At 37.1% G+C, this 16,782-nt stretch overlaps 1 protein-coding gene across 10 annotated transcripts in view; it reads right to left on the minus strand.

Annotated features, from left to right (window-relative positions):
- BIRC6 (baculoviral IAP repeat containing 6) overlaps positions 1-16,782 on the minus strand; it is a 189,764-nt gene that overhangs the window by 37,140 nt on the left and 135,842 nt on the right. The window contains exon 66 of one of the 10 annotated variants that reach the window (XM_082307524.1): positions 7,304-7,580. The exons of 8 other annotated variants lie outside the window; for them this stretch is intronic. In XM_082307524.1, the coding sequence (XP_082163650.1) occupies positions 7,564-7,580 (17 nt within the window). In that variant the 3' untranslated portion in view covers positions 7,304-7,563. Of the gene's footprint in view, positions 1-7,303; positions 7,581-11,875; positions 12,603-16,782 lie in introns of those variants that run through there. One more of the 10 variants, XM_082307532.1, reaches the window with a different exon arrangement.

Genomic DNA, 16,782 nt, shown 5'->3' on the forward strand with positions numbered 1-16,782 from the left:
GTCCTCAGTCTGCATGTTACCCCTTCCAGCACATAAAACAGTCACTACTATTTTAGAATAAGATAGGAATTGAAAATCAGATGGAAACCTGCCATTTCATTGCACATGCTGCAGAAATCGATGTGGAAATTCAAAATTAGATAATGGAGTTGTGGGGTGTTTTTAAACCATTACTTCAGCAGATGGAAAAAGGCCAAGACTTGCGTCTTCTGTTCTGTCAGCAGAGGATACCAACATTGTTACTGGAATGAAAGGACGTGCGTTCCTGTGCTTTATGGCAAACTTCCCATATGTGTGAGCACACCTACAAGACCATGTCCTCAGGGGACAGAAAGGAGACTACTTAGAAATCTCATTGTGCCTTAAAAATCTACTTATTTCGCTTGGCCAAGATGGCAGAGCCCCTGTGCAAAACAGAACCTTTATCACTTCAGCACATTTTCTAGAGAATAGTTGGTTGTTTAAATACCAAGATGGGCTTTAGGTAAACAAGCAAAGTGCAGGCTGAGGAGAAAAATTCAAGCCTAAGAGCCTCCCTGAGTCTAAGTTAAATGAAAGGTAGCCCCTTGCACTCACTACATATTGAAAGTGCTTTAGAGTGCAAATAGCTATGTCGTAAATTTATCAACAAGTTTAACCGAGCACCACATATGATGGGGAGAATAACCTCTGTGCCCTAGACTTGTGGAATAGGAGAAGCTACACCTTCTGTGCAACCTCATGCAAGTTACTGCACCACTTATTAAAATGGATCCTCCTCCATTATGTTACAGTATAACAATAAAGACTAACTCAAAAGAAAACAAAATATTCTTTTGTTAATGAGCGGTACTATCTTGAAGTTGTCCTCTCTAGAGGAAGAAGATATAAATACTATTAAAAAAAGCTAGAGTTTCTGTGTTGGAATAATCTACCATAGATTAACTCTTTTTCTAGACTAAATCCTTCAGCCACAGAGATCTGTTTCCTTTGACTTGTACTCAATACAATGCTCTCTCTTACCGTCAGAGAATAGTAAGAAAGGAAATACTATGAATAGGAAGTGTCTGCATAAGAGTATGGGAAATGCCAGATACATTTACAATATATTATTTTCAAAAACAGGAGATAAAACAAGAACACAAAAGAAATAAAAGACAAGTGAGACTGTTACCCCCCGGAATAATGAAGACCTATCACTTGACCAAACAAATGAGACTTTCAACTGCTGAAAACGAAAGCCAGCCCTCGCCTCAGTGTTCCAGTAAGTTCCTCTTCAAACGCATGCCGAGCTACACGCCTCAGCTGACAAAACTCTTCCCTGAAAGTACAGTGAGCTCGCTCTTCGGAAAGGCCAAGTAAAAATGTCTAGAACTAACCCTGGCAAGCTGCTCTGTACATGAACAGAAAGAAAGGGATTGCTAGTTTGTTTGGTCAAGAAATTTTTAGCAGCTTATCCATTTGTGCTGCCACTAATTGACAAAGTCACTAATACGGAAAAAAGACAAAAAAATTGAAAATGCATTATTTACAGTCCTTTCAGGAGTCTGTTGTGTGTACCAATAAAATACATGTGCCCTGTAAGTGGTTACTGTATCTTTAGCAACCAGGAAGGCATGAGAGTTAAAAAAAAAAAAAAAAAAAAAAAAAAAAAGGAAAGAATCGGAATGTACATTTCTGTGATATAATATGGAACCGTAGGACATCTAGTATGGTGTCACATTCTCCTCTGATGTAATATTCTCTTCTCAAAAAGGACTGAGTCTGTTGGTAATGAGAGGCATCATTTTTAAAATTAATTCTTAATGCCTCCAGTAAAATCTGTGAATGTTTGTAGCACAGCAATCTATTCCAGACACCCAGCACTCATATTCCTAACCATGATTACCAAGTGTAAATGAAACCCCTTGAGATGTACTGCCTGACTAAAGTAAAATAAGAAAAAATGGGAGGCCTAGTAATATTTAGTCTGGAAATTTTGAAAGATGCAATGTGGTATCTCAAATTTTAAAGGGCCTGCTGAATATCTTTACGAGTTACCCTCAGAGGGAAAATGAGTCTAGTACTTACAGATTCCCAATCTTGTCCTGCAAGCAGGGATATAGCTACAGTGTTGGCTTCCAATTAATGAAGGGAAAAAAGGAGCTCCTGGATGAAACGCTTATGGGCCTTAGCAATGAGATAAACGGACCAGGAAAGCTTAAGGATAGGCTCCCTCCACTTCAAACAAGGCAGAAGCTTTACTGCCTTGTGCCTTGGACAGTCAAGTCAGTGATCTGTACCGTTTTCTGTAAATTAAACAGCTATCGCAAGATAGTGACAGTCTATTGGCAAAGAGAATTTCACGGAACACTTATGGCCAAAACCAAACACTTTTGAAGACAACGGCCTCTACCTTTTATTTCTCAAGTGAATAATTTAAAATAAACATACAGAAACTAAATTCAGGAATGAAATGAACACAAGCTGCATCTCATGTATGATTTGTTAGCTTCTACGCATCCTTGTATCAGGGATCAGCATCTAACTGCAGTTCTGCAAGCTTATTAAAAAAGATAACTCATCTGTGGGAGGCAGGAAGGCAAACACCACAGTTTAGTTTCCTTTTACATAAAACATATCACACAGTGGAGTGCAAGGCATCAAAAAAGTATATCTCACGTTAGTACCGGAAGACTGATATCAAGTGAATCCAAAGGGGAATAGTAAAAAAGTTACAGGTCCTTGGCAGGCAGATACAGATACATAAGCAGTCTGTTGCTCGTGCTTTCAAACACTCATACCATCCTGTAACCACAGAGGTCCAGAACTTCATAGTGGTCTCCAGATGAGAAAGAAACCTTGTTTACTTATGTTTTCTGGACTGTCCTGTAAAGCTCCTTCAGTGACTTAAGTCATCATTTGGAAAAACTTCTGTGATTTAAGGCTCATAAAAACAAACAGACAAAAAAACCCACTCCACTCTTGATTCCAGCGTACTGTTTTTCTGAGAAGTACTCTGTATTATTTAGGCAGCAGGACAAAGAATATGTGGGTGAGAAGCAGGAGAAGGAAGAACAACGTGAAATGCAATAAGCCCCATTGAAATCTAGCCTTTACCCCTCCTATTTCTCACCTGATAATTTCTTGACTATCTTTCCCACAAAACTCCCTTCCTTCTGGAAAATCTGACATGCACTTTAATTCACTGCAATCAAGTGAGTGGGGCCAGAGGTTGCAAGCCAGTCTGAAGTATGCTCTGTACATGCAGCTGCAAAATCCACCACCAGCGGTGCAAATCAATGAAGAGCTCTCCAGTTAATGGATTTATGTTTAAAGGCCATATAAAACAACGTGCAGTACAGAAACAGATAAAGATTGAAGCAGAAGTTACAGTCTCTCAGTGATCTTTGCTAAATAATAATTTGTTGAAAAAAATATTTCCATTAGCTCTTTGATGTAAGTAGTCTTTAAAGGACTAAGTGCTTTATCTGCCATGCAATCCAGTACCCAATTACAAACCAAATCTAAGCTGCCTCGTTCCTTGTAACAACTAGGTTGTTAATTCTCAAAGAACTCAAGGATATGATGTTTCAATACATGCTTCATAATTACACCCTAGAAATTACAACAAATTTCTGCAACACAGTAGATCTAGAAGTACGAATTTACAATTTGTTCTTTCATAAATCTTTTATATTATTAACCACTCAAATGGATAATCGGTTTTGACATTTTTTTAAAAAAAATCTGTTATTTAAGTTCTATTCCAAAAGCACTATCTACTAGGAAACAGTATTTTCAAATGCTTTGAAAATATAACAAGCATGTATTCATATTCTTTTGCAACAGAAAACAAGAGATTTCATGAGATAATAATTTCATCCTCTTATTCCAAAACTATTTCCAACTAAAGATGATAAATCAGAGGACAGAGATGTGGCAAAAGGTGCTGGGACGGTGGTATCTTCTAGGTTTGTTTGGTTTGTTTTTTAAGGTCAGTCATCTGGAAACTCATATGGACAAGATTTGTTCTTTCTCACAAGGTAAGATGCTTTAAAGGCTTTGGAGAAAGAGGAAGTTGTTTTAGTACTGTTGTTTTCTGAGAGTCACCCTCCTGGACTAGGATCAGTTCTCACTACTCTGCTTCCCTGTGCTTGCCCAGTAAGGACCCAATATTCACTTAATGGACTCCCCTAATACAACACAATTTACGAACATAACAGCTCAAAAACGTGATACTTGAAAGCCCTAATACTCCTCCAGAACCATGCAGCCTACACTCAAACCAATGTGAAGAAATAGTCCTGGATACCCGCTGTCTTTGACAAAAAACCTCTTGAACTGCAGAGAACAGCACTGAATCACGACTGAAGCATTTTACTAACTGCTTTTTAAAGGCACAATACCCACCCAAGAGATTCTTTTTGACACCAGTGAAGATGAGAAAAATGAAGACTGCCTGATGTCCCATGTGAGACCAGAGACTGAAGAGAAAAAACACCTCTTGCCTTTTTTCCATCATTCCTTTCCACCATATCCAGGTCACCACACACACTTGGGGCTGAAACCCTCACCTCTAACTCAGGAGCATTCATCAGTCACCAACTTCTGAGTTGCTTCAGTTCATCAAGAGCGTGATTAAAATAGTTCCCTCAAAACCGATATGTGACATGTCACTCGACACCCTCCAAAGGCAGGTTGCCTCAGTTTTTCCTATACTATTACTCAACTGTCAAACTTATCACTTTTCTTGACAAAACACCAGTGTGCATTCTGACTGTATTCACAGACAATAAAGCAGTGGCTGATCTTGACTGGTGCTAAGAGAAGCTGGTGTCGAAAGGGGTGTGCCAGAAGAACCGGTACTACTCTGTGTCCATCTAATTGATTTCTTAACACAGAACTATTTTAAAGCAAGTGTGAGAGACTGGAACAAGTAAATTTCTGCTAAGTGAAAACTGACAGGTGGGAACAAACTAGAGGAACTTCTGTAGTTAGTTATGACGCAATTCTGGATTTTTCCAAGGATATTCTGGGTCAGTAACTAAGACCCAAAATCAGGAAAAAACCTCAGACCATAGCCAAGAGGCATCGAAGTTCCTCAGTCAGAAGGAAAACAAGATGTAGACACGTAGTTGAAGTGTCAAAATCATCAAGTGAATGCTGAGATGAAACACATGAAAGAGGTGTGAATGAGAATAGTAAGAAATCTAAAAGTAACTTGTGTTGCTACAGACAAAGGATCCCAGTTCTTCCTCTTTTTTCAACAGAAGAGTAAACAAATACTTTGAAACCTGCCTCAAACTGGCCATGCCCATCACTGCTGACTCAAGGGCATCACACATCAATCTGTATCATAAAAAACAGGCTAACAGCTCCCACAAAGAAAACAGTAGCTGTGCTTAGTTCTCAGGAGAGGGGGGAAAAAAAGAAAAAAGAAAAACAACTAAGAAAGAAGGAAAGAACATGGATATCCACTTCTTGCTTATGCTAAGCGATCCAATACATCTTAATTTGTGTATACTATTGCATCTCCCAACAGACACAGCTTTGCTCTGTTGTTCTGCAATTTAACTTAAAAAGTGTCAGATCTCATAAAGAGAAGTTCGTGGAGGCTGTCAGAGAATAACACTAGAATGCATCACCTACAGGATGCATGTGCTACTACATTTCAAGTAGTTTCCTGCATCTTAGCGAAAATGCAGAACAACTACAAGGAAAACCAGTCTTCATGGACAACTGATGTACGAATAATCTTTTGGATTTCATTACAGCATTTTAACCTAAATGGATTTTTACGTCCAGACAGCTCTTCACATTTTTCTTTCCATTTTCTCCTTCAAATATTCCTTTATGTACTTGCAATCTTCTTCAAAGCATTTGCTCTCTGTAAGAGCAAACAATATCTGACTCAAAACATGCTATTTTAATGAAAAAAATACAGCATATAGAATAATCTTGGAGTACATGAAAACCAAAATTATATAAATCCATAGAAATACACGAGGAAAAAGAAAACTTACATTTTGGTTAAGAGTATTTGTTCCTTTTGTAATTGTGATGTTATGGGTGTACCACATTACTCATAGCAGTAGCATATAGCAGGATAATGATCATCTAAGGATCAAGACTGTAAATCGTTGAATTTATACCATCGAGTTTTTACAAGATAGTCTGGCAACTCCCTCTTGAAATATGAATAACTTTAAAATACGACATACATTTGTATAGCCTAAGGTCTATTCCCATGCAATACAAATGCTCAAACATCAGCGGTAATGAACAGAATGACCTCTAATCAACGGAATTTGTTCTGCTCTTGGGATGCTACAAATATCAGTTACCAAGGAGTTGCCAAAGTCTTACCTAAGTGCTTGAAAGCTCTGCCTAGATGGAAGTAACAGAATTAAATTTAGGACATTTTTGGATACCAGTGTCCAAACCCAAATAGTATTTAACAATGTAATGTTCAGGTGGTTTTATTACTGACTTGTATAAATTGTACTCCCAGACTCTAATGTTATTTTACACAAAATGTAAAATATCTCCCTATTTTTCTGAATATCATCAAATATTACAGATAAATCAAGGCCTTTTCAAATCAACCTATGTTATTCACTTCACTGATGTGAGAAATGTGAGAAATCTTGCATGAAATTTTCTCTTCATACTGAAGATGCATTGTAGCTATCAGGAAGTTATTTGTAAATACCAGCTTCCACCCAACATGGATGAATTCCTCAAGTTTCCCATAAATGAGAAATGTTAAGCCTGACAAACTCTGTCTGTCTCCCCCCCCCCCGAACCCAGCAACTCTTTGCCAACAGTGCCAGCTTAAGCAGCTACTGCCCCACCCCTCTTATTGTGCCGCTAGAGATCTATTTTTGGCTGGGTCTGTTTTCCAAACCAGTTCACGGCCTGTCTGCACAGACAGGCATATCAATACAATGGAAGGATGGGAGGGGAGAAATACCATCAAACCAAGGTCCATGGCAAACGCTGGATCTGAATCCTGGCGTGCAGGAGGTGTCGCTCCCCCTTGACTGCGTGCAGAGGGAGCCCAGAGAAATATGTTTCCCTGGGTTCACCTTGGCCATTGAAGTGCCAGTTGCATCACAACTATGTAAACAGCAGACCACTACGAGACCTCAACCATGGCAATAACCAGGCCAAGAAGTATTTTGTGAATCTTTTGCCGCTCTCTGTGGATACATCTTAATTAGCTGGTTATTTGCAATGAAGCTGCTGAATTTACTTTATTGTCGCTATTTATACTTGACAATATTGCAAGAAATTCTTCTGCTGACCTTGAATCTTTATACCCGGTTGTGTTGACAAGGTGACAAGATGCCTACCCTCCAAATACATCACTAATCTTTAAATAAGAGAGACACATTGCACAATTTCCCCACTTTCACAAATGAAAGGGTTTGATTTTTAACATGTGAGGGTTAATACAGTACAATGGCTTGAAAATTTGGTTATTCCTACATGCTCTCAGCAACGTGAATGGTCAGAATACACAGGTGACAATTTCCCTATCTTTATGTCTCTGAATGGATCTAAATGAATATAGGAATAACTGAAGTTGCAGCAGCCTTTTCAGAACAAGGGAAGAGCTGAAAAGGAAAGACCATATACACATATTAGAATATATTTAAAGGAAGCTATGCTGGAGAGATTTAACCTAATTACTTAATTCTTCTAGAGTCAAACAATTTCACTGAGGCAACATTACTTTCAGGATAAAGGGCAAATCACATACAAGTACCATACAACTCACGGTACTTCGAACGTGGTATTTACCATTAAAATAATTTACATGTAAAATATGCAGTTTTGTCCATTACTAAGAAACTAACAAATGTACTTAGACACTTTAGAAAAATAATGAGAAAAAAATTAATGTGTAAGTAAATTCATTTGCAAATGGAAGCGTTTAAAGCAATGATTTTACTCTCTTTTGCTTTCTCACAAAAAGATTATTGAAAACTGAATTTCAAACAATGTTTTGTAATTTCTAAAATATGCTGTTCTGGAAAGAGATCAAGGTTTCCAGTTACATTCCTACTGTTTGAATTCAATGTAATTAATTATATTTTGATTTTTCATATGCATAAGCTTTTTGTACTTTTGAATTCTGAATTGCTTGACATTGCAAGTATTTTTTTAAAAATAAGTTTTCCAATATATGTAAAATATAGCTGCCTTCATATCAAGAAGCTACAGTATACCAACGAAAACACATTGCATTGGTAGCCTTCACAGAACAAAGTGACTGAATAAAATTATTTGAAACACAGCTATTTGCAGAGGTTATTGAAATTGTGGCTTCTTATCTGAAGAGACCGGGAAGAAGAGAAGACTTTGCAGTGCTCTCCTCCCCCCTCCCCCCTTTCCAACAGGGCAGGCAAAAAATACCTCTCTGATTTACCTAGGAAAAAACTGACTTACTGCTTGCTATGAAATCAGAACAGGAATATTTTTCTTTAAGTCTGTTTTTTCATTAATTACACACGAACCTGCATTCTTTGGGTGGCAAATAAAAAGAGGAAAAGCGTTGGAAGTAGTATTTCCCATAGAAACAATTGCCTGTCAAACAAAGCATAAAAAGACAAAAGGCAGAAACACTGTTTCAGCTTGAATGCCTTAATGTCACCATTCGTCATGCAGCACTTCCTCAGAAAACCCCAAAGCACAGTTAACTCTGCTCCTCTTTACACCGCACACTTTCTCCGTTGGTACAGGATTAAAATGTGCCGGGCCTGACAATGAAACAGCAGAGCCATCGCACATTGTTATGCAACTCACTGTCTGCAAGGGTGGCTCGTAGCTCCTTCTTTATTCAGCAAGTGCCAAGTGCATGTTTAATCAATGTCACAGCTCACCACAGTGTGCAACTAAAGCCACTGTCATTCCTCTCTTCAGATTTGCCTGGCTAAGTTATGCAATGCTCCGAAGAATACCTTGGAATTCTTTCCAGAGGCTCTGAATGCAGGTGTGTGACAGCGTTCACACTATTGCCAGTAAAGCAGACTTCTTTTCATCCTTTTTCAGGCTGGACTAAAATTACATAGTGTGACTGCGCGTAGTTCGCTGCATTTGGAATTACAGCATGTCAACGTGAGAAAGCCTCTTCAGACGGCTGCCACAAAGATTAAATCAAAGGCTGGGTTTTTCTGAAGTCCTAATAAATAACTAAGTGTAACTGAATAAAACCAGGAGCTGTTCTTTTTTTTTTTTTGTTTTTTTTTTTTTTTTTTAAAGGCAGAACAGCATGCATTTCGTTGCTCTGCATCATCTAAGGAAAAAAATCCTCAATTTTAATGAGAATTAGTCAACAGTGAGGATCATTACCAGAAAGGGTTTTACTGTTTTTCGACTACACTTGCTTTAGTGGATTACTGAGAGAGAAGGCCAGTCATTTGGAAGATTCTGTAACATTATTATCCTCACCGATAAACTTCTTCATCAAGGAACTGTTCATGCTCCTATCTGGTCTGTCTGAGTGAGGAGAGCAGCCCCTTCATGAAGATAAAAGCCTCGTTTGCCCCTGAATCGACGAGTAAGAAGCATGTCTGATGACATTTTATTCCTGATGCAATGTAGGGTAAGAAACATCATATTTTTTTACCTTTCTGTGAGATATGCTCTGAGCTGATGGCTTTAATTAGACTCACAGCAAAAATACATTTATCTCCAATGATTAAAGATGTTTGCCAGGAGAGAAAAATGCTATTGCACTATACAATGTGACTGCAAATTTTCAGTAAATTGGGGTTATCTGAACTAGTAGAAAACCCAATCAAATTTTGGTTTAAGGTTGGAAATTTCTGATCAATAAGGCTAAAACAGCATAGCAGATAACATATAATATCAACATCTCAGCCACCAATGAACATAATTTGGGAATATGTTTCTAGAGTATATTTGACTGTAAATTAAGAGTACAAGAGCACCCAAGTAACAGAGACAACCTGTCAACCTCACTTTTGCAACAAAAAAGGTAATAAATCATACACGCATCTGTAAATATCTATCTCAAGTCCTTATATTGCATAAATTTTGTTACTATAAAAGTACTACTGTCCTTTGGCATATATAGTAATAACAACAACCTTTATATTTGAAGAGACAGACATTTTCTTTTAAATATTTACTGTTGCATGGATGTCCAAAAGCTGATCTATTAAGCAAGTAAAAGGATAAGATCTCACCTGCAATTGCCTACTTAGGGCTCACTGGTCAAAAGAGACTGCAATACTGTATTAAGGAGGCATATCTTCCACGTTCGAAAACAGCAGACATGAATATTTTCAACTGTTTTTGTACTGTGACAATTAAATATTTAACAACAGCTGAAAATTCACATAATCTCCCGAGGCATTTCAGAGTATTTGACAATGCTCACATACCTGCCTTCACCAATTTGATGTTTCATAAGGAAACAAATTAGCTGGCTAAAGACAAATTTTAATTTTTTTTTTATAATAAAGCATGTTAATTGGCTTGAAGCACCAAGCTAATTTTCATTCCTTCTACCAAATCTGTATCTACAGAACAATTACTTTTAACAGGGACATGTTCATACATAAAGAAAACAAAAGATGAATACAACTCAATAAATATAGCATTAAGAAATACTGTGTAAGGAAGTACAGAATTGTTTTTAAAAAGATCAAAGCTTGCATGTTTGTCAGACCAGATTTACCATTTGCTCTCTTTCTTCTAGCTAGCTGCCAGAATACTGGTGAAGGTATTTGCAGGAAAAATGGGGACCTCTGCCATCACAACACTGGAAGATGTAAAAAGGCAAGAGGAGAAAGAGGAAAAAGAAGAATCTATTCTAGCACTGCTTGGGATTATTGGAACTGTACTCAATTTATTTGTTATTGTTTTTGTGTACATCTACACTACACTTTGACGACATTTTTGAACATCAATTGCACAGCACACAGTGCAAAGACCAGCGATGGTAAGAATGATTTCTAAATTTAAAGCAAAAAAACCCACTGTCTGAAAAGATTATCAAAAACATTCCAGAGCAAAGTGTCTGGCTAAGGGCGCTGCATCAATGACTGCTAAATGTATCTGCGAGCCCAGCTAGGGTGCTAAATTACGTAAATGAAGGCAGACAATATTCAGCTTCTCATTGATAACAGATGAAACCCAAATACAGAAACAGAGATGGCACTGTTTTATTGCCAGCAAACATGCAAGACACAAGAAATGTAAGCAAACACTGAAAACAATCAGAACATAGAAAGAGATTAATTAAATATATAAATACATATAAGCAAGCCCCATGATGCTTTCTACGGTTTTGTGCAATATGTCTCTTCATAGCTGAGACCAGAAAACAGACAAAAGGGTTTTATATTTATATCACCATAATTTACGCTTATAACTTACACTAATGTATAAGTGTGCAAAATGAGAACACTGTTATACCAAAAATTGTAATATTATAAATAAAATTTTAACTGTTGGCTATATTCTGCAGCATTTTTGTTAGTCTTGTGGAAAGCTGAAAAAGGTTAGATTTTCTTGCTTTTACTGAATCTGTATTTGAAATCATCATGCTATACTGACGATGTGCTTTTCTAATTAAAAATCCTTTAAAGTGGTGTGAAAAAATAAAGAATAGTTTCAGTACTTCTTTTAAGAAATATTAATAATTATAATGACACACTAATACATATTCTCCAAATGAAAAAAATCTTAAGTTACATTTTCTATACCACCATTTTTAGAATGTGTTCAATATAAGTCAAATACAACAGATAGATACATCCTGATGCTTATTTTCAAGTAAAATAAAACACAGCACACAAGGATTCATGGTATTGCATGGAAAACAGGTTTAGTATCTTTGCCCAGAAGGGTGTACTCTCTGTTTCCGGACCAGGTCCTGAAGACATTTTCCCTTTTTGTGCCATTAATGACTGAGGCCCAGAATTGCAACCCTTATGCATACTCCATGGAACATGCAGTTAAGACTACTGAAATTGATTAAACTACTTCCACATTTTAAATTAAACCTATGTATGTCTTTGAATTAGATCCAAAGCTGCAGACAGTCTGAGATCATAGAAGCTTTTATATACATGAATATATCTCACATATATCTTTTAATAGAAAAGCTACTTTTGAGAGTTTAGGATTAAAAACACAGTAGAAAAACACCACGGGGGAAAGAAAAAAAAAAGGGAAACACCGATTTTAATAAATATCGTTCTTAGTATTACATGTGCCACAGAGGAACAATGGAGGAGCTGCATTTCTGAAAATCAGCTCAGTTCTTTCTCCTAGGCTGCAAAGCTACATCCAGTCTGTCTATAAAATGACAAGCAAAGAAATACATCTCTTGTATAGGTGATAGCTTATTACTGTACAGAACTTCATAACTGCTAAACCAACTGAGCCTTTGGAAGTCACTTCGAAACAAGCACATGCATAAAATAAGGCCAGGGATCTAGAACAGAATGAATTTGGCAATGATACTTCAGTCAGTTGCAGAAACTATGCTGTAACACACTGATTTATGGATGAATGAGGTGGAAGATGGTATATTCTGGTTTTGCCACTCTGAGTCGATACTGGCTCATCCAGAAGAAATGATAAACAGAGCTCAGGCTGCACTGCAAGGAAACATGTGCAGACAAGACAATTTATTCACTATCCATAGTGTACGGCGAACCTCTAGTATTGTATACTCATTTTCAGTATATGAAGCACCAAAGCATTCTGTAAAACTAACCTACATTCTAGAGAAATTATGCAGGTTATTCATGTTTATTTAAGACCATAGAATAGAGTCAATACATTATTAAATTTTCCAGTGTACTTCTTATAGCTACATGCTTATGGATGTTATTGCATTAATCTCATAATACAAGGATATTTGAGTTAGGTCTTAAAATGAGAGGCTACAAGAACCTGAAAACTGAACAGAAATATGAAATTCAGGTAGAAATTACTGCTGTTTATTTTGATCCTGAAGTTACTTAAAACTTGCCAGTTCTGTGAAATAAACAAACAGTTTTATTGCATGTAATTTCAGTGCATAGCTCTGTTCTCAAAATTGTGACTCAACTAGTACTCCAGCACTGGAGTGAGATACTGCACCTTTTCTTGTAAACACCTCAACAGCAAAACAGATAAAAAGCAATCCAAAAGTTATAACCAAATGTGGCAAATGTTCAGTATCATTCTTTTACCAATGAATGAGTTCATTAACATTAATGAAAACTAGTGGAATTTTTAATTTTGGTAATTATATATACTGTCTATCTAAACTGCCATTGTACTTCTATTTTCGCTTATAGCAAAAGGCTTTGACCCTTTGAAGGAAGTCACAGGGTAATATTATCATTAGAGATTGCCCCGGCATACGAGTTATATTTTGTTTTAAAGCAGAAGTCTGATATCCTCTCCTAACAGGTAATACTTGCGCTCTATACTCATGCGGATCTAGGTCTAGCTTCTGTTAAATGAGCTCCAATATACAGCTCTGGTGCTTATATGTTTAATCTAATACATGCATAAGAATCTCAACAACAAAAAATATTTTAACAGCAACTACCTTGTTAGACACAGTACAAAGTCAATAGTCTAGGGAAAAGCAGAATTTCATGATGATTCAACATTTACACTGCAGTAGTACCTTCACACCTTCAGCAATGGATGAATAATAGTGTAGTACTCCTAGCTGAATGCGCTCAGTGTACCAACTTCGGAGACCCATAAGGGAACAGAAGCTTCCTAAAGTTCTCAGCCTACTCAGTCCAGTGGAATGGGACTACTTTGCAAAAGCTAAAAGCAACACCATATAATACCTTGAGAATAAGTATGATTAATAGAAAAGAAATACTTTAATTGCAGCCGGCAATCTAGTGTAGTTCAAGCTATGAGGTAAGGAGGCAAGGCCTGAAAAGTATGACTTTAATGGACTCACCTAAAAAAGGTATATCAAAAGAGGCAGAAAAAAGAATTCAGTACATTCACCTTCAACGGATTTGTCCATAGTACTTAATAAATAAAGTTCACAATGAGGTATTTGGCAGTGGGATGAAGCAGCACAACTGTTAATGAATCCACAAGTCCAGGGTGCGACAGTACTTGGTAAACTATGACAGGTGCATTAAAAGCACTTACTGTCCAACTCCATAACAAAATATACAGTCCCTGTCCTAAAAGCCACTTAATTTTCCTTTTATTTCATTACTCCCTTCCACTGCCTTGTCTCTATAAACCTTGTTAGCTACACAGACTACTATTACTACTGCCGCCTTCTCTCCCACTTGTAAATACTAGCTCGTGTTAGTCTTCATAAACCTAGGTCCATCAGTCAAGTAACTCTCACTTTTATCAGCAAAATCTAGACCTTCAGGATAGCCTTGTACTCTTGTTAGAACCTGATGGTCACACGTTTGCTGGGAACCTCTTGTTGCATGGCACAACTTCTGTTGTTGTGCATTTTGTTCAAGGAGAGAAATGTTCACATATTTGAAAGAGTTTCTACAGCAGCAATTCTTTCAAATGAAATGTGCTGTATACAAGACAACAGTGACAAGGTTTTGGTGTGAAATGTGCATAAATGCTCAGCAATTAACACACGCTAGATGCTTCATAATACAGAAGTTAAAAATGACGTGAATTCTACCAATGTAAATGTGAATTAAGTACTTAGGAATAAACACAAATACATATATTAAAAAAATCTCATCATGTTACAAAGAAACTTTTTTCATTTATAAAATGAAAGATAATAAAAGCCACAGTAATGCACAAAAAGACAAAACAAACACAGGAAAAAATGATCAAGAAACAGGGTGAGGATTACAGCAGCTATTGCTCCTTGGGACTAGAGCTATGATCTGTCTTGCATAATAAGGAAAGTCCTTCATAGATAGATAAACCTTCTTTCTCTACAAGAAAAAAGCAATTATGGAAATTAATGAAAGTAGTCGGTTCACAATTTTCAAGGGCTTCACAATCACCTTGCTCTGATGCAGATAAAGCTCCAGAATGTGTCAGAGCAATCTGGTTTGTAAAGATCTGCTTCAAGGTGAGGTTTCTATAAGATTAAATGATATGTGAGCACTCCTTATCTGATCAATATTCCTTTTATCTAGAACAATCTAGATAAAAATCTAGTCCATGTATGTTTTGGGCAAATTGAGCAGGGATGGCAGAACATATTTAAGCAACAAAAAACCTAGATAAATTTCTAACTGTGCCAAAGACCAATTTTACATTCTGGCACTGAAACTGTTCAAGAATTTTGCCAGAACAACTTTGCAAGCAGGATGTGTCATACCTGTAGCTAACTGAACATGTTTAAACCAAATACAAAATTCTCATCAATACCAAAATACTTACTATCTTGTATCACCATAGTGGTATCAGCCTACTGTGCAATAAAGGGAAACGGCACACCCAGCAGCTTTATTGCCTATTAGATTTATTTATAAAAAATTTTTCCCACATAGTTTTATGCGTATGGCAGATATGTAATATGTGAAGATCACTGTTATTGCAACCATTTACAGCAAAACCAAAAATCTAGTAGAGGAATACCTCCAGCATAAGGGTAACCTTTAACTAGCATCCATTCAAGTCTGAGAAGGTTAGAGTTGCTGAAAATTGCTATTTTCTGTCAGCATTGTGCTGGGCACAACTTGTACCTACTGGGGTGACAGAACCTGGGAACACTCTATGAGAATTCTGTATGCAGTGGCCTAATTTCTCAGTCCAGCGTGTTACAGGAAGAATACAGTTACCTGCTTCTTCCACATGAAAGTACATTTTGATAGCAGAAGGTACACTGGTTTGAAAACTAAAGACCATGTAGATGAGCGTTACTAACAACGCTGTTCCCTTTCCTGCTCCCCCTGAGCAGGCATTCAGCCCTACTGGAGAAGAGAATTTTTCAGTCTTATGAGCATTGTACCAGAGCTTAACATAGCACCAGAGCTTCTCAGCCTCTGTCTCTCTTGCAACAGCCAGGCTCTCTGTCAGCTATGTCTCCTGACACTCTGTTAGTGACACCGAGAGCCCCAGCATCACCTGCAACCCAGACTCATTAATGTGAGAATTATCTGTCTGCTTTTGAACTGAAGAGTAATTACTGCATTGGAATTATGCCTGGCTATCACTAAGACAAACTATTTTCAGGGACTCCTTTCAAACTAAATGCATCTGACTCAAATATTCATGAAGAGAAGAGGTTCTTTCCAGAAGTCATGCCTTTTTGCACATTTCCCTCTCATACTGATATCCTATTACATTTTCAAAGACAAGCTTGCCTGATATACACCTGCAAAGTTAATTTTTTTAAACCAGAACAACATGGTTAATTATAGTTTTATGTATAGAATTTTGAACAAATACAGGAGGAAGCATTCAAGACTATCGCTTGGATCGATGTATTATGCACAACAACGCTGCTACATTACGAGCTACAGATTCATTTATGAAAAAGCAGGAAGAATCTGCTTTGTTCACTCTTTACTAATTTTTATTTCACAAGCACAACATATGAACATCCCCTGCCAACCACAAATAACAGTAGTCCAGCAGTGGAAAACATACCTAAAATGAACATTTGCCACTGAAACTTTGCCTTTGCTTTGTACTTTGGGAAAACAAATGGTCCCTGAAAGCCACCCTAGTCTGAACTTCTCTCCACCAGCCACATATCTCATCTCTTCCATCAGTATCTGACTGTTCTTCCCCAGTTAAAGGTGACTTATATAGACAGATAAGTTTTTCTATTGAAAACAGCAAAAAGCAATTTCAACAGCTGCGATTAATCTA

Source organism: Platalea leucorodia (genome assembly GCF_965183815.1).
Source record: "Platalea leucorodia genome assembly, chromosome: 3".
Taxonomy (NCBI): domain Eukaryota; kingdom Metazoa; phylum Chordata; class Aves; order Pelecaniformes; family Threskiornithidae; genus Platalea; species Platalea leucorodia.